Source organism: Chrysemys picta, chromosome 8 (genome assembly GCF_011386835.1).
Source record: "Chrysemys picta bellii isolate R12L10 chromosome 8, ASM1138683v2, whole genome shotgun sequence".
Taxonomy (NCBI): domain Eukaryota; kingdom Metazoa; phylum Chordata; order Testudines; family Emydidae; genus Chrysemys; species Chrysemys picta.
This window is the reverse complement of record NC_088798.1, coordinates 28776942-28800734: the sequence shown is the minus strand read 5'-3', so window position 1 is coordinate 28800734 and position 23793 is coordinate 28776942. Positions and strand designations below refer to the sequence as shown.

At 43.4% G+C, this 23793-nt stretch overlaps 1 protein-coding gene across 1 annotated transcript; it reads right to left on the bottom strand.

The window, feature by feature from the left end:
- Window positions 1-1379: 1379 nt before the first annotated feature.
- On the bottom strand, window positions 1380-10765 carry RPF1 (ribosome production factor 1 homolog). Its single transcript, XM_005294446.5, has 9 exons — window positions 10445-10765; window positions 9872-9928; window positions 7651-7731; window positions 7118-7213; window positions 5115-5268; window positions 3978-4060; window positions 2814-2995; window positions 2599-2725; window positions 1380-1618 (listed from the first exon to the last, which is right to left on the bottom strand). Exons 1-9 carry the CDS (start codon window positions 10622-10624, stop codon window positions 1577-1579), a joined length of 1002 nt encoding a protein of 333 aa, XP_005294503.1. The 5' UTR covers window positions 10625-10765; the 3' UTR covers window positions 1380-1576.
- Window positions 10766-23793: the final 13028 nt, after the last annotated feature.

The window sequence follows — 23793 nt, the reverse complement described above, 5'->3', positions numbered from 1 at the left end:
TGTTTTTGGAATTACTGCAGGACTGTTTCAATATTGTGACTCTGATACTTCTCCAAAGTTATTTTAGGTGTATATTTACTAAAGCAAACTCAGATTTGAGACTTCAAATATTGTGGGTATTCCACATCACTAGCCTGTAACAATTCCAATTGAAGCCAAACCACTAAATTTCTTCAGAAGTACATCATCCATGCCCATACAAAGTTGGTGCTCAGATGCTGAAGCCAGTGAAGATTTTTGTTTTGCTCATTACTTGCAGTAGAGAAAAACCATTGCTCTTTTCTACCCAAGATAAAGTATCTTCATAATTTTCATGTTACTTGTTCTTAAAAGCAAAATAAGACCGATTGATTAGTTACAAAAGTCCCACTTGGAAACTACAGCCCAATTCCTCACACCCATTTAGCTGATTTAAAGCGTTTGTCTACAAAGTGGTCTTTGACTACCAATTTGTTAAACAACTAGCCAGCTATTAGATAGCTGTTTAGCACCCAGATTAGGGCTGTATTTGCACCAAGAGGCAAATTACTCAAATGGAAGAAGCTGCCTTTCCGACAGTGTGTGCATTTAATCAAGTTAAGATACAGCTACATATACACACTTGCTTCATTTTTGGAACCCTGTGTTTTAACGCTGAGCTGTCTTAGTAAGAGACTATACGTGTCTCTGGGCAGATATCTTTTCCTTCATACTCCACCTCTCACAATAAGGTCTTTCTTCAAGTACAGCTAATCTGGTTATGAAATACAGTTCTTGGAACAGTAGAAGTAGAGCTGTTACGGCAATGATACAGCACAATTTACAGAAACAGGGCAACATTGTTTGCGTCTGACCTATTCTAACTGACAGTAGAGTCTGTGTCTACTTACCTTCGAGCACAACCAACCATGGTACTCCCAAACAGCTTTGTTACTAAGGCATTGGGGGTAGTCATGATACAGTCTCTACTGTTCAACCTACTGGCAGCTGCTACTCACATTCTAGGAAACTTTGCCAGTTTTGAATCAAAGGATAGGTCTACTCAGCATTCTATAGCATGCTTCCCAGTGCAGGTTGACAAACATGCCTTAGCTCTACTCATACTAGAGTGCTAAAAACAGAAGTGTAGCTGGGGGTGGCATGAGCCCCAGCTCAGGCTAGCCATCTGAGTAAGTTCCCAGGGGATCAGGCAGGTTTGTACGCAGGTGGCTAGCCCATGCCACCCCCACAGCCACACTGCTGCTTTTAGCATGCCAGCTCAAGCAGAGTTAGTACATGTTTGTCTACCAGCACTGGGAGCATGCTTCCCAGCTGCTTCACAGACATACCCTTAGAGGCAGTAGCACTGCTTTAGGAGACAGCATTGAGGACTAGCGGGAACGCTGAAGATGACACCAAGCGTGTTTCAAAACATCTATTGTAGAAAGTTTGAAGATGTCTGTAGTCTGCTTGCCTGTGCAGATAACATTGCTCAGTGATGAGCAACATTGTTTAACAACGAATTTGAGATGACAGGACCAAAGCCAGACTCAATTTAGTTACAGAAAAATGCAAGAAAGTTCTGCACTCCTATCAATTAGGTAGGACTAGATGATCATTATAAGTGGAATTTTCTTCTACTTGTGTCCATTTCACGGTGCTGAAATTTAAAGAAAAGATATTCACTATAAAATTTGCTGTTAAATGTCACAGTAGCAGACACTAAAGAAATGGGAAAATACGTATTTTAAAACAAAACTATAGTAGGAGGGGAAAGGTGGTATGTATCTTCCAAGTGGCACTGCAGCTGCAATATACTTTAACTAGTTCTTGGATTCAGCCTGCCAGGATTAGCAGTGGGGGAGATGAAGAGCAGAGTGTTCCATTTTTAGGTGTGGCATTATCAAGATCACATAGATGGCTCATAGATGTGCTGACGCACACATTATAAAGGTGAATATGGTTCTTTCATTTCTGTTTTAAAAAGTAACTACATCTACCATGTACTCAGTGATCAAAGTGTACCAGAGCTTTTTCCTCTTGTAGCTTTGCATGCTGCCTAATGTTTCTAAACTTGGAAGCCAAGTGCTACAACTCCATGGCAAAAAATGACTAGTGAAGTGGTTTAATACTACCTATTTATTCTATCACTCCCATTTTGTTTAAAATAATTTAAAAAGTCAGTTTGACTTGAGATATTTATGCACACAATCAAGCCTCACTTATTTGCACATTATGATTATTCTACTCATTTGCAAACAGAAACAGCTCTAATCAACTTTACCAGCAAGCCAGTAGCAAGTCCACAGTAATAATGTCTCAGTAAGACTTTACAAGTTCTACCACAGAACACTTGTATACTACCAATTATGCTAAAGTTCAACTAGACTTTACGAATAACTGATTGGGGTATATCAGTACTCGTTATCCTTGCTTTTTTTTATTAATCACTTATTTTCCAATATGCAAGTTAGAAAGGTTCTGCTATATTTCTTTAAAAACTCTAAATGAAGTTTCAGTTAGCCATGTCCATTCTTTAAATGTCATTTACTACTTTTCTTTCAGGCTGATGTTTGTGGTTATGTTTCAGAATGCCAAAATTTTAAGTGCCCATCCTGATATCATTACTGAAAAACATACCTTGTGAATCCATTCATACTCTCCAAATTTGGAATCAAAGGTTCCTTTTTGAAGAGACCTCAGCTTTAAGGTAAATCGTGGCCCAAGCTCTTGAATTCCCACTTTCTTTTCACTCTTGAAGATGTACCTTCAAAGCCAAAGGGGAAAATATTAGGGTGGGATGCTACAGGAATGCAGTTTTTCTTAGCCTCTTGCAAAATTTGAGAAAAGATTACCTATGAAATCTAAAAAAGATATAGTCTCGCTGATTGTGAAACGTAGCTACTTGTCTTCCAATGAACTGAGGATCATGTGGGAAGAGAGAGGCAAACATGCGACCAATGGAATGGCCCAGTCGTGTTGTAAAGTTATTCAGGATTACTTCAGGTTGATGTTCTGTGGGCTCCTTTCCTTTTCGCTGGAATGAAAGTAACAAGGTAGGGAGGATAAGATAAATACAAAAAACATTTTCAAAGATACATATTCAAAGACAGAATTTTGAACTAATATAAAAGAGAGAGGAAGAAGGTTAAGGCCAAAAGATCTATTAACTCCCCATGTTAAATGCCATAAAGAACATATATATGTAGTGCAGCATCAGTTGGCAACATTTAAGGACCTCAAAATTCTACTAATTCATTGTTAAAAAAAAACCAAATTTCTTGAATAAACGTGAAGAGAATGATAGTTATTCATTCTATATTTCCCCCTCACTAATATACTGAAAGGTATTCCACTACCCAAAAAAATCAGTTCATCCATCACAAAAATCTTGAAAGTCTCTGTGGACATTCAAGTCTAATTGCTTCCAAAGCTACCCTTTCATCCATCCATCCAGGCCAACTTTTAATGACGCTAGATTGACTAAAGGTCATTTCAGTTCCTTCATTGTTAAAGTGCATTAAAAAAAGAGCACAGTGCTTTTAGACTAGTTGGGGCTAAACAAGAGTTCAGTATTTCCAGTACACCATCAAAATTCCTATACATTAGTGATGGCACTGTATAAAAAACAAAGTAAGAGTATCTACACAAAGTGGAGAACTGAGACTTTTGGAGTTGGTATACAACTGATTTTATATAATGCTATTGCAATGAGTGCAAAAATGTATCCGAGATAAAAACAAAGCAATCAATCCACTGCAGGAATTGTTGGGTAAAAGTCTTACACAGCAGAGGCAATAGAAGTCAAACTAGAAAATAGTGTTACTGGTCCTCCTTGCCTCAAAAACAGTACAACATCACCATCTTTATGAAACCAACTGAACATCATGCATGTCTGAACAGTTTCCTCTGTAGACAAAAGTTAAGAAAATGTGAAAGAAAAAATGTATACCACTAAGCAATTTGGATCATGCATTTATTAGTTTTTTGCTGTTATTGAGGGGAATAATAAACCTCACCTTTATTTCTTTACGCAGACGAACACTGCTCATTCTAAAATGAGCAGTTGGACCATCAGGCAAATGACTTAAAACAAGTCCATCTGTTTCAGAGAGTTAAGAAAAGCTGGTATATATATGAAGTTCAGAATGCAATTTAAACAGAATACAACAAAAGTGATTTATATAGAAACCTGTGTTGAGTTCCACAGAAACAGTCAACATTATATTAGAACTCTTCTAATTTGCACAACCTATATTTCATATATAAGACAGCCATACCTACCCTCTTCTCAGCAATAATGGAGCTTGGGAATGCTGTAACAGGGTCTCATATTACTAAAATCTCCATACTTACACAAAGACACTATAGAAAATGTATTAATATACTAAGTATCATTAAAACTTTGTCAAATAGTTAACCAGAACACATTATGTTCTATTTGTTTGTTCATTTTCTATTTTGCTATAGATCACTATAAACATAACTTAATGAAAGTTTACATATATTAACAAAATCCAGCAGCTGATTAAACTGCTTAAATGTAGTGCAATAAGAATGTGTACTCATGCACTAAGTGGTCTCAGAAAAATAAGAGTGAGTCACTTGTTGATAAAAAATCCAAGCCATACATACAATGCCAGTATATCGGATACAGTCAGCATTTCTTTACCTATTCACCAAGAATATCCCTCCATTTAAAGAGCTAAATTGATGCCATTATGATCAAACATAAAAACAATACATATAAGGATGTGGCCACATCTAATACCAATATGGAACCATATTATGGCACCTGCGCTGTGAGGCATGCAGATATCAGAGTAGCATGTTATTGTTCTGGTAACTTTGTATTTATACGGTTTTAAGTTACAGTTTGAGACAGAGCCAAAAATGGCCTTTAGTTTCATATTTGGCCTGTAGAAAAGTAGAAATACTGGTTCTTAACTTCTAGAGACAGTGAAAAATTGCACTACATCAACTTGAAGTTGACAGTGAAGTGAAGACAAAAGCATAAAGGATCTGAAAGAGATCTTGGAGACTTACATAGCCCAATTATTTTCTTCTTAACTTTGTTCAGAATTAGCGTACTAATATCTTCATCATATAATACAGATAACTCTATGAAGAAACTCCCTCTTGTATATGAAGGATACTTGGTATTTTGCGATCTTCATTAATAACAATCAGATCTGTGAAGTCTCTTGAGATGCACTGTGGGATAATTCTTTTCAGAGCCAGTCCTCTTCGATAGTAAACATGTGAGTTAGGTATGATAGTAGACAGCTGTTCACAGAATCTCACTGTTCTCTGCACAATAGAAAGCCTTGATTGCAATCTCTCAATTGTTGGGTATATTGTAAAGATCATAAAAAGGGTTACATTTCATACAACTGCCTCCTCCTTTAAGTGTATCAAGCTACCCCTTCATCAAATACAGTAAAAGTTGTGTTATCTGGCACTTTATCAATCAGAAAACTCTATTACCTAGCATTTCTGATATTTCCCAATTCAAATCTTTAATCAAGTAACCGGGACTAGTATACTGCTCAGGAGGTTATGCAATTGCACATTCTGCACTCTACTTTTATGCAAAAGAGGCAGAAGACAAGTAAGCGAGCAGATAGGGATTTATTCAAAAAAAGCAGCTTCCAGGGTGTGTCATAAGGTCATTACAGATTCAGCCCAATCTCCTATATCTTCTACATCTACAATAATTGATTTTGATGATGACGACCCTGAGGCACTGCAAGATCCTGAAGTGTCTTCTAAACATAATTTAATCTTTGATGATTCAGTATAGTTTTAGTGTTAAGTGTATTTTTCGTGATCTGGGTGTACGTGATGCGCGCAGCCCACAGTGATATGTGGTGTCATAAGATAACCTACTGAATAGAAAACTTTACCTGTATACACCTAAGTGCTTCAAGAAACCAACCACTCTGCAATGCAGTACTACTACGGGATTGGTGAGTACTATTTTATAGTTTATTTGTTTTATTGTATTCTAATTCTTTGAAAATTCGTATTCCATTGGAAAGTATAACTCTTAGTTAACCGTAATTTTTGACTAACCGGCACCCCCCATTCCCTCAACATGCCAGGTAACAAAGCTTTTACTGTACCGTGTTTTTCTTAAACATTTCTTCCATTAACTTTACTAATGTTAACACAAAGCAAAGCGTTGTACATTGAAAACACTACACAGTCACTAGAGAAAAACATGTCTGATATTCTGCTGCATTCCAGGTCTGAACTGTATTGTCCATCTTCTACTTAGAAAATAAACTCCCGGGGGCAAGGACAGTAGCTTCCTCCATTTTGGAGAGCACTCTCTGTGTTGACACTCAAAAAATGCAGAAAATATTTTTTTTTTAAGAGATTCCATTATTCCTCAAACACAGTAAAGTGGAAAAATTCTAATATTAAGTACTAGCACTCATGTTTTTAATACAGTAACAGAACATTAAAGGGACACAGTCAGCTTGCAAATAAATCACTTAAAAAAAAAAAGTTAAAAGTAGTTTCAAATACGACACATGCCCAAGTCCCTTGACAAGTTGAGGTTTTACAAATCTCATTTTCCTAATTTTAAAAAGTGGTTTTTGTTCTTCTATGCTCTGTGCAAAAATCACCAATCCTGCAATAAAAAGCTGTGTTGGCACAGGGTTCTACCCATGAAGAGCTCATTGCAGGATTGAGATCAAAGGGAAGGAACAGACTATAAACCAAGTAAACCAACAGAAGAAAAAATGCAGATAGAGATGCAATTTTCAATTTGGAGGTGTTCTTTTAAGACTGTGCAAATGTAGAGGGCTTGTGAAAGGCATTACATTTAAAAGTCTACAGACTGAAGTCTCTTATTCATCAAATTAAGAGATAAAGCTTAAGACAGTGGCAGTAAACATTTCCTGATGCTGCACTGCCAATGTACATCTATCCTGACACAGAAGAACCACTTACTCGACAATTAAGACGTTTCCCTGCCCATTACCAACAAAGGGATCGTTGCTTAAGTCACTTCTGGACTCCAGTTGCACCATCAAGCATGAAATGAAAACCTCTATTCCATAATCAGCTGCCCAAGTCTTTCAGACCCCCCATAAAGTGATTCACAAAAATTTAAAGATTACACTTAAATTTTATAAATGTATTTTACCCCACGAGGTCTATCTGATGTTGTGATAAGAATCTTGGGAACTGTCTGTCTATTGAAGTATGGTGCAAACTCATCGGTAGATTCATCAAAAGCAACCTGGGAACAAAAAATATGGCGAATTAAAAAACTTCTAGGGAAAACACACAGTTTTTTATTTCTAAAAATAATTGTCCACTTTGGCTTAAATTCTGGTGCCATTAAAGTCAATAGCAAAATTCTATATGGGTCCAAGTTCTGGCCTATACTGTATTGTTTAGTCAATCTGTCCCATTCTGTATCTGTGCTTTTAACAATGTATAATACAATGGGAGATAAGATGATGGACAAGCTTGATAAGAAGTTATTCAGCAATGGGAAATTATCTTAAATTAAATGATAAAGGGATGACATCATCTGCAGCATTATCAATTCATAAATGCCCTAACACAAGAGTGGAAAATAAATATTCATAGTTTATAATCAGTCCTTTTTTAGTTAAAGCACATTTTGGAGGAAATCATAGTTTAACACATATGTAGGGATTATACATTTACCTCTTCATCATTAGGATCTACAGTTGTTTCATCATAAACTCTCTGATTTTCAATTGTCTTCGGTACAGGCTTTGGTGGTGCCTTTAATATAAAGTAGTTTATTAAGAACACAATAAATTACAACAATAATCCCCTTTAAAAAAATAAAATGTAAGGCATTATTTGTACTTTGATACTGAGGGCTTGGCTACATGGAGCTGGCAAAGCACACTAGAGGGATGTGATTTGTTAAGTGCTTTAATATGTTGTGCTCTAACTACCTTGCGTAAACCCTGCTGGCATGCTCTAAAGGAACCTAGTTCACATTAACATAATTTCTTACAAATCACACCCTTCTGGCACATTTTGCCATGCTAAGTAGACAAGCCCTGAGTCAAATAATGAGCTCAATTCCACATTCAAATGAGTGACTCAATTATTCTGTAATGTATTTTATGTCAGTTTTTAGTAATAATTCTTTAAAAGCTGGAAGATACTGTAAGACAGCAGTTCTCAACCAGGGGTCTGAGACCACATTGGGGGGGGGGCAGGGGCGCAATCAGGTTTCAGTGGATCTGCCAAGCAGGGCCGGTGTTAGACTCACTGGGGCCCAGGGCAGAAGCCCAGAGCCCCAGCACTTGGGGCTAAAGCTGAAGTCTGAGCAACTTAGCTTTGTGGTGCTCCCTGTGGCATGGTGCCCTGGGCAAGTGCCCTGCTTGCTACCCCACAACACCAGCCCTGGCTTTTATATGCAGAAAAACAATTGTTGTGGCACAGGTGGAGCTTGCAGTTTTTATAACATGTTGATGGGGCCTCAGAAAGAAAAAGGTTGAGAATCTAGAACAAGCTGTGCTCTTTGTCTACACTACAGAGACTATACTGGCATAGATATGTTGTCATAGCTATGCTGGCATAAACCCATAGTACAGACACAGCCTACACCAATGGAAAAGGGGGGCAGGGATAGCTCAGTGGTTTGAGCATTGGCCTGCTAAACCCAGGCTTGTGAGTTCAGTCCTTGAAGGGGCCACTTAGGGATCTGGGGCAAAATCAGTACTTGGTCCTGCTAGCGAAGGCAGGGGGCTGGACTCAATGACCTTTCAAGGTCCCTTCCACTTCTAGGAGATAGGATATCTTCATTATTTAAAAAAAAAACAGAGCCATTCTTCTGTTGACCTAACTGCATCAACACTGGAGGTTAAGTCGGCATAGTTACATTGCTTACAGATGTGGATTTTTCATACCCCAACCAAGGTAGCTAAATCAACCTCAATTTTAGGTGTGGACGAGGCCTTACTTTGTTTGTACATCAGTGATACCATCACCTTAATTCTGAAAGGAGATCATTAGTTTAATACTAGAGAGGCAATATATGGAGCAGAACACATGGCTACAATATTCAACCCACTTAGTTTCCAAGTTCATAGGAAATGATTGTTCCCCATTATGTTCCCCGTTTCTTCTTTCTGTGTCAGCCTGTTTTTTTCTTCCCCACCATTCTTTCCAGGCTTCAGCCAGTAGCTGTGAAAGAAAAGCACCATGTCCCTGCTGCAAAATATTTTACCCACAGCATCCGCTGTAAAGTTGATTAAGATCACACAGCGTTAGGCTGTTTCACTCAAAGCAGCATTAGATACAGAGTGCATTAGTGCAGGAATGTACAAGTAATGTCTCCAGCTCCTTGTAAACATTGCAACGGTGGAGACTCCCCTCCCCCTCATGTGTCACTAGGTTTCAGCAACAAGCAAAATACAATTTATTCACAGTTAGTATAAATAAGTATTTATAGTCAGTTTACCCAGGACTGCTGTTGAGACACAGTGTTGTATAGTGATTCTGTCAAATGGCTAGAACCTATTTTCAGGACGGCCCTGATTTTTCCCAGTTTTACAGTTCATTTGACTGAGCCACCTGAGAAATTATTGCCCAGAGTCATACCACAATTCAACAGAATATTAAACAATGGCTCTTTTAGATTCTAACCAATACTCACGGCATCTCAAAAGATAGATGTGAACAGCACTGTGATCACAAATGGTCTGGCTACAAAATTATAAAGCATCCACTATCCCCAGTTTGTTAGAGCATGTTTAGAGAAATAATTCCAGGTATCAAACTGCAAAAGTTATAATACTAAACTTATTTTTTTTTATTTTAAAAGGGATATGAATATTATACCATGTATAATGTTTTACAGACACAAATAGTAACACACGGGACACTATGAATAACTTTCTTTTACCTTATCTCCAAGGGCTTCTCTCTCCTTTCTCCGTTTTTTCTTATTTGCCAATTTCTCCTGAATAAGACAGACATCTGATTGGTTAGCCGGGAACAGTAGGTTAAAGGCAGCTCTGCATATACCTGTCACACTGCTGGCCTTAGCACAGGAATCCCCTCTCTACACTGGGTCCATCCGCGGCCCCTTCACAGAGAGGAGTGACTTTAGCTTCAAAACCATTTGCTGGGAAGTATTTTATTGATGCACTCAGTGACAGAGCCAAAACTGGGAAGCTTCCCCCCCCCCCCTTTGAAACGTTGTTTCCGGTGCTGCCCTGGGTGTCTGCGGCTGCACGGTTTCTTGCCTTACTCCGGGCAGGGGCTGTCTTCCCGACTGTTTGCACAGCACCGAGCCCAGCGGGTCCTAGCCCACGTGCTGCAATACAAGCAACTGCAACACGCCCCCCGGGCGGGCAAAGCTCTGACCCCCGCAGGCAGCCCAAGGGGTGGCGGGGAGGGACGGGCGGAGCCCGGTCAGCAAGGGGCTCCCCGCACGCAGGCCTGGCAGGGCACCTGAGCGCCCCCGGCCTCCCACCTTCCTCTGCTGCTGCTTCCAGCGCAGGAACATGAAATGGCGCCGCTGCTTGTTCTTGATCTCGGACACGCTGAATCCCGGCGGGAACAGGGCCTGCTCCGGGGCCCGCGCCCCGTCCACGGGTCCGGGCCCCTCGGCCGAGCCCGCCGCTCCGCTAGCCATGCTGCCCGGGCCAGACATTTTCCTTCCGGGGCCGCCACTAGACCCTCTAACTGCGCCTGCGCAAACGGGAGGCACAGTCCCAGCATAGGTAGGGGCCGGAAGCGAGAGTCCGCGGGGGTAGAGAAGGCAGCGTGCAGCGGGACTCACTTGTCTCTTCTCCGACCAACCAGCAACTGGTTTGTGCGCTTGCGCAGTGCGAGTGGGGCGAGAACGAGCGTTTCTTCGGCGAGACCGCGATAAAAATAGAACTCGCAAAACTGTGTGCGCCTGCGTCAGGCGAGGTGGGCTACGGGAGGGAGCGCAGAGGGTGCGCCCCGCTCCGCGCTGGGGACGGCACGGGTCGCGCGCACGCTCGCTCGCGTCCGTCTCTCTTCGCTGCGCCTGCCGTCCCCTGTGGGGGGATGGCCCTGTTTGGGCCGGCGCGTGCGCGGTGTCCCTGGCTGGCCCCAAGCGCGCAGCCTTTATTGTTTAAATGGCGTGGAAGTGCCTGTCTTGCTGGTTTCATAAAGAACAGCTAATGCTTTTAAATAGCGTGTGTCAGTTTCCCTTTGAAGTGGTTTGAGAGGCAGATGTCATCAGAGATAGGCTGAGCACAGGCTGGGAAGCCAGGCCAACACATTCTAGACGTACAATGTGATCTGGGCTTGTTGCACAACATCACATTGTTGGAGTTTCCACATCTTAAAATGGAGATAATTTTTACTTACTTACTTGCCTCCCAGCAGAGGGTGGGTGAGGATTCATTATTTAGCTTTTATAAGGCACCTTCAAGTTTAAAAACTCTTAACTATAAGCTAAGTATTTAATGGGGAAATAGTAGATTGTAAGCTCCTTAGGGCGAGGGCCTTGTTGCTTTACATGTCAAAGCATCTAAAATAGCAATATAAAAAAGATAGCATAGAAATAAATATGAATAAAAATATATGCTTCCGTGCACTAACTTGTGGCTCTTTTAAAGTTGCCATCTTGTCAATACATGGTTTGGTTTTGAATTAATAATTCTGATGATACTTGTGACAGTAGTTGTGGAGCCTGTAGATTCAGGTGAGTGAGTGTGGACAGCAGTGTGCCAGAGAATTCTGCCCAAGTGCCAAATATAGTAAATGGCTGTGAGGTGAGAGTTACTATTAAAACAGTTTTCAGAGTAGCAGCTGTGTTAGTCTGTGTCCGCAAAAAGAACAGGAGTACTTGTGGCACCTTAGAGACTAACAAATTTATTAGAGCATAAGCTTTCATGGGCTACAGCCCACTTCTTCGGCTGCAACCGAAGAAGTGGGCTGTAGCCCACGAAAGCTTATGCTCTAATGAATTTGTTAGTCTCTAAGGTGCCACAAGTACTCCTGTTCTTTTTATTAAAACAGTATTGGCCGGGGTATGTGTTGGAGACTGGGAGTCAGAACTCTTGAGTTCTCCAATTACAATGACACTTAACTTTGTGCGTGACTATAGGCTGTTCGCTTAACCTTTGTGTGCTTCACTATACCCTTGTGTAAATAGAGATATTAGTAACTACTCATCTTGCAAAGAACATTGAGATCATCAGATGAAAGGCAGTTCCTGAATGTAAAGTATTATTAATATGTAATTTATAATCAGGCAGTCACGCCAACCCTCATAGCCGCACATATATTCCACATTGTCTTGATTTTTCAAAGCTTTCTGTTTTGACAACATTCACATAACTGTCATATTCTCAAATGGAAGTCAGTGGTATGAGCATGCTCCCTATTCTGTATTTTCTAGTATATACTCATTGTTTTGCATTTAGCTATTTGCTCAACATGATTTTTTTTAAATTAATTGTAGGCCATTGTGGGCACAACAGCCTTTTTTGCATGATTGACCCGCCCCCATATTCTCAATTTTTTAAAATACTATTTATTTTTGCTAATATGAGAGAATCAGCACAAATTTTAAATAATTATTTTTATCTGAAAGGAACTAAATTGTGCCAAGAGTCTTAATTATTGTGATGGTGAAACGAACACTCCCAGACCTAGAGATATTTTTCACAGCTTTATTAAAATTTCACAGCTTGGTATTCCACTGTATATCAAAAGGAAAACAAATATACTTACATGTCATCTTGTAATGTGTTCAGCAAGCATTTTTGAAAATGTAAAAGGTTACACATAACGTCTCTTTAACCATTACAGCTGTACTTGGCTCCTGTGATGACCAAAATCTTTTTACTTAGATTTATTTGGGCTGTTAAATCTTAAGGCCTACACATGGAGGTCTTATTGTATTTCCACTTAGGTGAAATTAACCGTTAGTTTAAACTAGACGGTCTTGTGTTGGCCCTCCACACCACTTACCCCCTCATAGGGGTTGTGCTGGGGATTGGCTGGCTGAGCAGCCATGCAGGGAGGCCTGTACATGCCTCACATATCACAAAACTAGTCTCCATACTAACCCGTACAAGGCCAGCACAGGACAGAACTGAGGGACTGTGGAACTGTGTTTGTGCAGATCCAGTGACCCCAGGACCCTGTGCAACTAGTTCATAGGGCTGCAGCTGCTTTTACTGTCCAAAGACTAGAATAGCGGCTGGGAGGGTTGCTGCGTAGCAGCAATCTCAGACCCTGGTTATGGTTTGGGGAGGTGAATTTTACCTTTCCACATTCCATCTGCATAGAACCTGAACTTTCAGGCTTTATGCTCTGGACAGTATTTCACCCTTAGAGTTCTCTTCTTTAATCTCAAACTGCAGAGTAACTGGAGGACAAATTCTCTGAGCTACGGTGGCACCATACAATCGCTCTCTTCTTCACCTTTCTTGCATATGAGATGGCCCCTCAAGGATTGCCTTGAAATTTTGAAGTACATTTATTGATTTACACACAAAAGTTACTTGTACTATGCTGCTTCTGCTAGCATAGAGAGCAGCATTGCAGGATCACTAAGTATGTGGGGATAGTGGAGAAAGGAGTCAAGAGGGCCCAGACCAGAGTTCTCCAGCCTGTTTTTCCTGTCATGTGACCTGTTTTTACAGTAATGTAACTCAAATGGCTTCACTGGAGTTACTCCTAATTACTGCTGGTGTAAATGAGAAAATCAGGCCTCTCATTCATGCTAGGAATTCCTGACCACTCTGTCAGCTTTACTCCATCTCTCCAGAGAAAATATCTTAACTCTCACCTGTGTATCAAGGGCAAGTGGTTTCTGGGTAAGCAGTGATACTTAAGGGTAAGAAATGGAGGTATGGAGTGGAATGGAGTCCTTTGGTGGCCCCAAGACCGTCTAGAATTTTCTTCTTTACATTCAACAGATGTTGACTTTTTAAAAAATACTGGCATAGTGCTAGGTAATTTTGGTCCTGACACAGATTCTACAACAGTTGAGCCCTGTGAAAGTCTTTCTAGGCTTTGCAACCAGAAATGGCAATTTGACTAGCTAACTACAGCCTTTAAGCTATGATATGCAGCACAAACTATGGTTGCCAATAGTACTTTAAACTGATCAGAAGTGCATGGGCAGTTTTCTTCATTGTTGTATTACAGTGGTTTTCAAACTGTGGGTCGGGACCCAAAGTGGGTTGTAACCCTGTTTTCATGGGGTCGCCAGGGCTGGTGTTAGACTTGCTGGGTCCCAGGGCCAAAACCAAAGACCAAGCCCCACTGCCCGGGGCCAAACCCCAAGGGCTTCAGCCCTGAGCAGTAGGACTCAGACTTTGGCTTCCGCCATGGGTGGTGAGGCTCAGGTAAGAAGCTCATTTCCTACCTGTGAAAACTACATTATCTGTACCTGTCCCAGTAAAGGAGGTGGGTGGATAGATTGCTAATATGCCAAAGATTTTCTTCCAATAATCCCCGCCCTCCCCTCCCCCCAGCAATGATATATGTTAATAAATACTAAAATTTCCTGGAGCCTAGGAAAGGCAATGAAAATAATTGCAAACACAAACAAAATTACAATGTGAACTTGGGAAGAACATGATAAAATCACTGAAATAATACTTACATAAGAGATATAACTATTGAATTAAAATATGACAAACTACTACTAAACAAATATTTATTTATAAGAGATACAATGTCTCTCATTGGCTTGATGGGCCCTGCAGTCTTGTGCTAATTCTAGCTACGGATTCTAAATACTTGTCCCAGAGTTATTTATAACTGTTATGTCTCAGTGCTAGCAGACTCAGCTGATGCTCTGGGACAAGCTGCTTCGATACTTTAATAAGAACTGACCTTGGGAATTTCATTTTGGGTTAACTGACAAATGGCTGGTCCAGTTGGGGGTCAGTAATGGAAAAAGCCAACATTCAGGTTGCGTGTACGGTAGGGAATTGTTCTGGGGGAAAATCGCATTTGTGCAACCAGTGGTTGAGCTTCACTGGTGGTAGCACCAATTGGAGCTGTAGCATACACAAAATTCTGGTGGCTTCTGGTGGTTTTTTTCCTCCATGTCAGTTAAAGTAACTGGGAGTGAGTTAGGGTCAGGTTGAAAAGAGGGTGTATACAGCAGGGGATAAAATATGCCATTGCAAAGTATTTACAGAAGGAGTAAAGGAAAATACATGAAAAAATGTGAAGGTTAAGGGAGAAGATAAGGTTTTGAAATAGCAACCAAAATGTATTGAACAATAAGCATGGAGAACTATATGTAAAAGGGAATTACATCTTTTAAAAAAGATTAAAGCAAACAACCAACACTGTGAGGCCATAAATGCATTTATGACTACCTCAGTCAATGTCTTGATGGGTGCTGCAAACACAAGCTCAGTTGCTAGGGACAGGTTTTGGGGAAGCTTAGGGCTGAAGCTTCCACGCCCTGGGATGTCATGGGCGGGGAACCAAAGACATTAAGAAGAAGCAGCAGGCAAAAGTAGGCATGCAGGCTATTGCATTAGGAAAGTGGGGCCAAAAGGGAAGGAAGCGTGAGTGGCCCAGCTCCCAGGAAAACAGGTTGGCAGAGGCTACCCTCACTGCCCTGACCATGATGGGTGTGAGGAGTTTGACACCACCGGGGTGCGTCACCAGCAACGTTGTAAGTGTGAGCAATAGGACAGATGAGGACACTGCAACGCATGGACTGGACACATGCACTTTATAGGTCATTTATTGCAATAGCCATGTTGTAGTCACAGACTCCACTGTCACCTGTCCTACTGTCCAGAGAGGAACCACAGCAACAAAGAAGCACCATAATTCCATTTCCCATTAATCCCCTTCACCTCTCTCCCACACCCTATCCCACTTCTCTCTCCCTGTCCCAGGAAAGCAGGTCAAGAGAAGCATAAGTCTTACATATTGCCACTTGTCACTCCAGTGTGGGTCTTCAGATAGTGCACTGCAGGGCATCCGATAGTGGTCCACATCACTCAAAGAAAGTTTTTCACAGTCTGTAGATTTCTATTTCCTGTGTAACACATCACCAGGTGATGCATCCCAGTCCCTAAAGAACAAGCCCCCCTATCAGCACTGAATTGGAGCACCTCACCAACAACATCTTGCACATTGCCTCACCGCCTTATCTGAAATCTCCACTACCTCACCTTCATCTCCCAGCCCAACCTGGCACATCTGCAACATCACCACAGACCCCAAATGCAAGACCCGACATTACCCTGCATGCATCCACTGGAACACCATCACTTTCTGGTATGCCCCTTGCAACATCCTGTTCCTCTGCTATTTCCCCTGTGATCCTGCCCTCGACTAGCTCCCTCCTTGTCTGCAATCTGTCAGTGATCCAGTAAGTGAAATATCACAGGCAGGGTGCCCTGGATATAGCTGCCTCAAGCAACACAACATCAAAATCTAGGCCTATCTCATCCCAAACTCCAGATGAGCCCAGGGAGCCACCAAATGCACAACCGGGCCCAGTTCTGGTAATACAAGACTGTTTCTGCTTCCTTATCATCCAGAATAAGGCCCTGGTGTGAAAAATAGCAGGGCTCAGAAGGGGGCATCCAAAAGGTCTCAAATGGGTGCTGTGGCACTGGGATCTACAGATCAAAGAGGCACACATGAGCAATGTCATCCACAATGGCGTTACAAGGTCATTTTAGCTCAGAATGAGACGCTAGACAGACTAGTTCTGGCAGTGAATTGAATAGCTGATGTATTGTTAATGCCATCCAGAACCAGGATGCATCTATTCTCCCTAGGAGGCAATACATGCCAGTGGAGCCTCAGCACTCACGTCCTGAATGTGTCAGAGACCAAGCCCCACCCGGACTGTTACTGTCATCACCTGGAGCCTGGCTACCCCGATTTTGGTCCCCCCACCTCCCCTATCTCCTTCCCTCCTGGCTTTCCTGTTCTCTCTCCTCCTACTTCTTCATCTTGCTATCCTGTTCTCTCTCTTCTCCCACTATCTCACTCTTTCCTACTCCCTCTTGCTCTTCTGCTCCTGCTCTTCCTCTGACTTTCTCTCTGCTCTCTTCTGTCACCTCTCCTCCTCTGCTGTTACCTCTTCCCCCACATCCCCTTCTGTGGGTGGCCCCTCAGGAACAGGAATCCCACAAATGCACCATTCCAGGAAGATCTCACACACCTTTCTGTGGCTGTACTGTAGTGTATCACCAGAAGCATGGAGACACCTCCAAACTTTACCCCTTCAGCTTGATGTCCCGCATTTTCTGTACTGGGTGAAGGACTTTCACTAAACACCTGTGATGCTGCATCCTGGCCAACCTTAAATTTATAACAATCCTTTTTGTGGACAATTTTCCATAGTACCACCATTTACTGAACTGCTTCTCTTATTTTTGCAATATTGCCAATTTTCCTTGTTCTACAAACCAAATTTAACATTTTTTCCAGTTGTTTAAAAACATCACAAACCAAATTAGAATCCACTTTTCCATCATGCATATTAGACATGTCTGTACTGACAGCGTCCATCTTCCTAGAGGCTGATTCCTTTTCTGATGGGCTGCTGCAAGGAAAGAATCAACTTCAATGGCAAATTCCACAGCCTCTTGAAGTGTCCTTGGCCTCCTTTCACTGACCTGAAAGCCAAATCCAGATGAGCATCTATGAATTGGTCAATTGCTAATTTATCCTGGAAGAATTTGTTAATATCTGGGTATGCCAGGAATACGAGTCTCCTCTAGTCCTCTGCCAGTTCAGGTGGGGTCCCTTTTATCCATCTCATTCTAGCTCTTAGCTGTGCCCTGGCCAGCTCAGATGGATGGTTGGCGCTGAACTGCATATCAAGAGCGTGTACCAGATGTGTTTAACTCAGTCTCTTTTCTGGAGGTATGTTCTGCAGCACCATTGGAGTTGGGCCCCTCAGGTTGGCTGCTAGAAACTTCCCTCTCTGTTTATCTCTGTAGCCGTTCGTTTGGGCTATGATGTTAAACTGAGACAAATTAAAAAACAAAAACAAAAAAACCCGAGGAGTCCTTGGGGCACCTTAGAGACTAACAAATTTATGTGGGCATAAGCTTTCATGGGCTAGAACCCACTTCATCAGATGTATGAGGTAAAAAATACAGGAGCAGGTATAAATACATGAAAGGATGGGGGCTGCTTTACCAAGTGTTAGGTCAGTCTAACAAGATAAATCAATTAACAGCAGGATACCAAGGGAGGAAAAATAACTTTTGAAGTGGTAAGAGAGTAGGGTGACCAGATGTCCCGATTTTATAGGGACAGTCCCGATTTTTGGGTCTTTTTCTTATACAGGCTCCTATTACCCCCCATCCCCGTCCCGATTTTTCACACTTGCTGTCTGGTCACCCTATAAGAGAGTGGCCCATTACAGACAGTTGACAAGAAGGTGTGAGTAACAGTAGGGAGAAATTAGTATTGGGGAAATTAGGTTTTGTAATGACCCAGCCACTCCCAGTCTTTATTCAGGCCTAATCTGATGGTGTCCAGTTTGCAAATTAATTCCAGTTCTGCAGCTTCATGTTGGAGTCTGTTTTTGAAGTTTTTTTTTTTTGAAGAATTGCCACTTTGAGGTCTGTTATTGAGAGACCAGAGAGATTGAAGTGTTCTCCTACTGGTTTTTGAATGTTATGATTCCTGATGTCAGCTTTGTGTCCATTTATTCTTTTGCGTAGAGTCCAGTTTGGCCAATGTACATGGCAGAGGGGCATTGCTGCCAGTTGCATGATCAATCAGAAGTAATGGGAACAGGGCTGCTACCCCCCTGCTGGTGGAACAGCAGAGCTATCAGAAAAAGTGCTGGCAGCTGGAACTCAATGCCTGAATCTCCCAAACTGGCACAGTGGATTTTGGGGGCCAACCAGAATCCCAGACAGTTGGGAGGGATGTGATTGTTTCAAAAAGCTATTTTGAAAAGTACTTACAGATAAAAAAGTTACTTATACTTTAAGTATCTTTAAATGTACTTAAATACAAGTAGTAAGTACAGAATATTTAAAGCACTTAAATACAAGTATGTAGAATACTTCCATACACTTAAGTACATGGGAACACTTTATTAAAGACTGTATCATAATGTACGTGTGCAATGGGGTTGAATGAAAGTTACACTGGCAATCTTAATTGTGGCATTTCCTAAAGTTTATAATAAAGCAAACTGAGGGGAAAAAGCCTCATGTTGGAACCATGTTGATCCCCACATGGGTGATCAGCAGGGTTGAAATCTTTAGATCCACAGAACAGACCTCTGCCACTTGTGCTAGCAGAGTAACTGGTAGCAGTAGTAAGCTGTTCTCCTTTATGTGGACCAGCCATTAGAAGGGAATGGGACACACACTTTATTAATGTGTAGACACTGCATTCCTTACATGGCTGTTGGCTATCATTCTTGTCAATTTCACGGCTCCATTGGAGGCTTAAAATTTACAAGAAAGCCAACTCCAAGCTCCCAGTCAGGCAGCCGCCCAGTCTCCACTCCAAACCGGGCTGCCACCCAGACTCCTGGCTTCGGCTGCTGCCCAGGCTCCCTACTGGGTACCTTGCTGTGCCCCAGGATCCTAGCTCCTCGCCCAGCTGGGAAGCAAAAGTCCGGTTACCGCGGGGCAGGAGAAAGCGCTAGGTCATTAACCTGTGCCAGCCCCTGATCAGCCAGGGCTGTCTCCTCTGAGTGCTGATCCAGAAGGTGCTGCTGCTGCTCAAAAGCCTGCTCTGGAGCCACCTAGAAACAGTGAACTCTGTGTGTTTGGGGAAATGTGTTCCATTCACAAACCTAGTCCATTTCAGTTAGATGTAGTCCATGCAGTCCATAGATGACAAAATCTTTTATCCTAAATATGACTGCAGTTTGAAATTTTGTTCAGAAATGTGCCAGGGGTAGGGAGCAGGAAGACTGTGGATTTCTGCGTGTTTGCATACGGTCTTAACAGGCTAAGCCACGTGGAAGCTAACACAGCAGCCTGTTGGTTCCCTCATGTGCCAATCCTCTGTGCTTATAGCTGCAAACTTTTCTTGAAGTTCTAGACATGTATTTTAGGGAAGGGCGTATTTTCCAGGGCCATCTTAGTAGATGACCAGCCCACACCACTCATAGCTGTGCTGTTCAGTCACAATATGTTTGAATACTTCTGTGGCATAAACTGCAGGTTTCCCACCAACAGCTTGAAATAACATCTCCCTTTGCCAATCAGACACCACAAGAACTGTTATGCCCTCCAAAATGTGGAAGGCCTGAAATCATAGAAAAAGCTTGTGTAGAACAGATGGCAGCTTCCCTCTCCTGCCCCCCAATGCAAGTAGTTTTGCAATTTTCCAAAATCAGAAAAGCAGCTTTGCATTTTTAACTTACCATTGTGCCTGCAATTCTTTTGCTGTGGTTAACCTAGCTGTGTCCAGAGAGCTTCTGTCATCTAAAGCAGCCATCTCACAATATACTGAAGTTCAGTTTGTAAACGTATCATTTTATGCCCTTGAAATTTCACAAGGATTTTTTCTGTGTTCATGCCATCTCCACAGCTTTCCCACTCTGCAGCAGATGCCTGGGCCAATGTAGTTTCATGGACCATTCCAAGAGGAAGCGTTTCCATGATGAACTTATGGTTGAAGTTCTGGACAAGGCTAACCAGCAGGCCCACTACCAAAGACAGAGGCACTTGTGGCTAGAGGAAGGGCATGTTGCAAGGCAACAGGACATGCTTTGGCTGGCTGCACAGCTTGAGGACAAGGTTTCAGTGTGTGAGTAGGCACTTGCTTCTCAGTTCCTGGAATAGGAACGGTAACTAAGTGAGGACAGAGCTCAGCAGAAAGAGCTCCGTGAGTGGCTCATCTCACTAATGACAAGAATAGTGGCTCCTGCTGCATCACTCACACCATGGCCTGCATCCCCTGCGTGCTACCCTGTGCTGCAGTCCAAAAGCAGCTTGGAAGACTCCATGGCTCGGTGGCACATGCAATCAGGCCCCATGAGTGGCTGGGCTGGGCAACCGTGCCCCATACAGCCCTCCATATTGACCTCCTCCCCTGTGGATGCCTGCACCTCCCTCCCACAGCACCACGGGAAAGGAGAACAGGAGGCCAGGGGTAGAGTGTTTCTGTCTTGTACATGATTTCACTGTGTGAACTTCCATGCACTTTTTAAATTTTTTTTCCCTGTAAAGTTCCGTTGTTACTGGTATTTTGGTGTGGTAATGGCAGCTGGCCTGCCTGTGTAAGGGTCAGTGTACTTTTCTAATACCTGTTTATAAATAAAATGTTTTATTTCATCAGGAAAGTTTATTTCTATCACTGTTTCACGTCAAATGATGCGTATTCAACATAGTAAAGGTAAGCACATGATCAGGGACAATTGGGAATTAGTATGCAAAGACTTTCCCTCAATATAGTTATCTATAGCAATTCATACTTCAATCATTTCCTTACATCAATTCTTACTGTGAAGAACTGCCTTCCCCTCAACAACCATTCTGCACCTGCTAAAAGTGTAATTAAACCATGTTTTGCGAGGGCCTCTGAAATCAGGGTACAGTTTAATAAGCTAGGGTTACCATATTTCAGCAAGCAAAAAAGAGGACGGGAGGAGCCCCGCCCTAGCCCCGCCCCTGCCCCTCCCACTTCCCGCCCCCCCAGAACCCCCAACCCTCCCCCTGTTCCTTGTCCCCTGACTGCCCCCTCCTGGGACCCCTGCCCCTAACTGCCCCCCAGGACTCCACTCCCTATCTAAGCCTCCCTGCCTCTTGTCCCCTGACTGCCCCAACCCTTATCCACACCCCCACCCCCAGACAGACCCCTGGGACTCCCACGCCCCATCCAACCACTCCCCACCCCCTGACAGCTCCCCCAGAACTCCCAACCCATCTAAACCCCTCTGCTCCCTGTCCCCTGACTGCTCCGATCCCTCTCCACACTCCTGCCCCCTGACAGCCCCCCCCAGAACTCCCAACCCATCTAAACCCCTCTGCTCCCTGTCCCCTGACTGCTCCGATCCCTCTCCCCACTCCTGCCCCCTGACAGCTCCCCCCCAGAACTCCCAGTCCCCCACCCCCCCGCTCCTTGTCCCCTGACTGCCCCCTCCTGGGACCCCTGCTCCTAACTGCCCTCCAGAACCCCACCCCCTACCTAAGACTCCCTGTTCCTTGTCCCCTAACTGCCCCCTCCTAAGACCCCCCCCCCAACTGCCCCCCAGGACCCTACCCCCTACCTGTACCCTGACTGCCCAAAACTTTCTCCACTCCCCCCAAAAAGCCCCCCCCCCGTTTCTTGACTGCCCCCTCCAGAACCTCCCTGCCCCTTCTCCTGCCCCCTGGCCCCCTTACCCTGCTGCTCAGAACAGGGTGTTGGGCTCTGTGCGAGCCGGACACGTGGCTAAGCTCCCCAGCACAACAAAACCCGGTCCCTGGCCCTGCACAGTGCTGCCGGACCGGGCTGCAGGGGAGAGCTGCCCTTGTATCAGCACAAAGTGCTCTCGCTCCCGTTTTGCTACGCTGCATGGCAGAAACCGCTCCCAGTTGCAAAAGGGGAGGGCTGCACTTTGTGCTGATACACTTGCTCAGAATGCAGGGCGGATCCGGCTCCTCTACAGCTGCTCCGGAGTCCAGCCCGGGACTTTCCTGCAGCCCTCCCAGCCGCTCGCTCTGCTCTGCCGGGGGAGGGGGGAAATCCCGGACATTGTGAGTGCTTTACAAATTCCCCCCGGACGCTATTTTTAGCACAAAAAGGAGGACATGTCCGGGTAAATCCGGACGAATGGTAACCCTAAATAAGCCAAGGCAAAAGGAGGTTTTCAAGGTCCCCCCAGAATAATGGTGAGGACAGTAACTCCATTTATGACAATGTCATGTGGTGCCACAGTGTCCCAGCCTGTCCATGAATGTAGACTCCTGATCGGTGGAAAACCCTGGCATCATAAACTTTTCCGGTGCAACCCATGCTGACATTCATAAATTACCCTTTGTGGTCCATGAGGGCCTGTATAACAATGGAGTAGTACCCTTTGTGGTTTATGTGCTCCTTGAGAAGGGCAAACTATGGGCACATGAATCCCATCAATGGCCACAGCGCAGTCTGGAAATCCCATTCACTCAAAGCCAGCAATTACTTCAGAAATATCTTTTATGCCTGCCGCCTTGGGGTAAATCACATGCCTGATTGCTTCAGAAACTTCTGCAACCACTTTACCCACAGTTGACTTTCTAGCACCAAACTGGTTTGCAATGGACCTGTAGCAGTTTGGCATAGCCAGCTTCTAGATGGCTACTGCAACCCACTTCTGGATTTGCAGGGTTGATCTCATGCATTTATCTTTATGCTGGAGGGTCAGGACAAGCTGCTTTCAAAGATCCAGAAATGTAGCTTTCTTCATGTAAAAGTTCTGGACTCACTGCTGGTCATTCCAGGTCTTCATGACAATGCAATCCCAGCAGTCTATGCTTGTGGCCCTTCTCCAGAAACACCGATTTACATCAAGGGCCCAAGTGTATTGAGAAGCATCTGCCAGTTTGAGTCTGCCATGCCTGTGTACTCCTCCTCTTCTGCTTCCTCCTCTTCCTGCTCTATCATAATCTGTGTCAGATGCCTTTGGTGGGTCAGAAAATGGCGCTGAAATCTCCACCAGCATCTCATGGCAGCTCTGCCCATTTCTTGACACAGGAGTGAAAGCATAAGCAAGAGAAGTTCTTCAAAAAGTGCCTCTTCCTTGTTGTTGGCTCAGGGAGCTGGGATTATACAGAGCAAAATGACTGCTCAGCAGGATGTGTTGGGGCTGTTCAAACTTCCTGTAATGTGCAGGGTGCACAGTCAAGTTTTCCCATACTGCACCATGGTCAAAGGACTAGAGTGGCCACATTT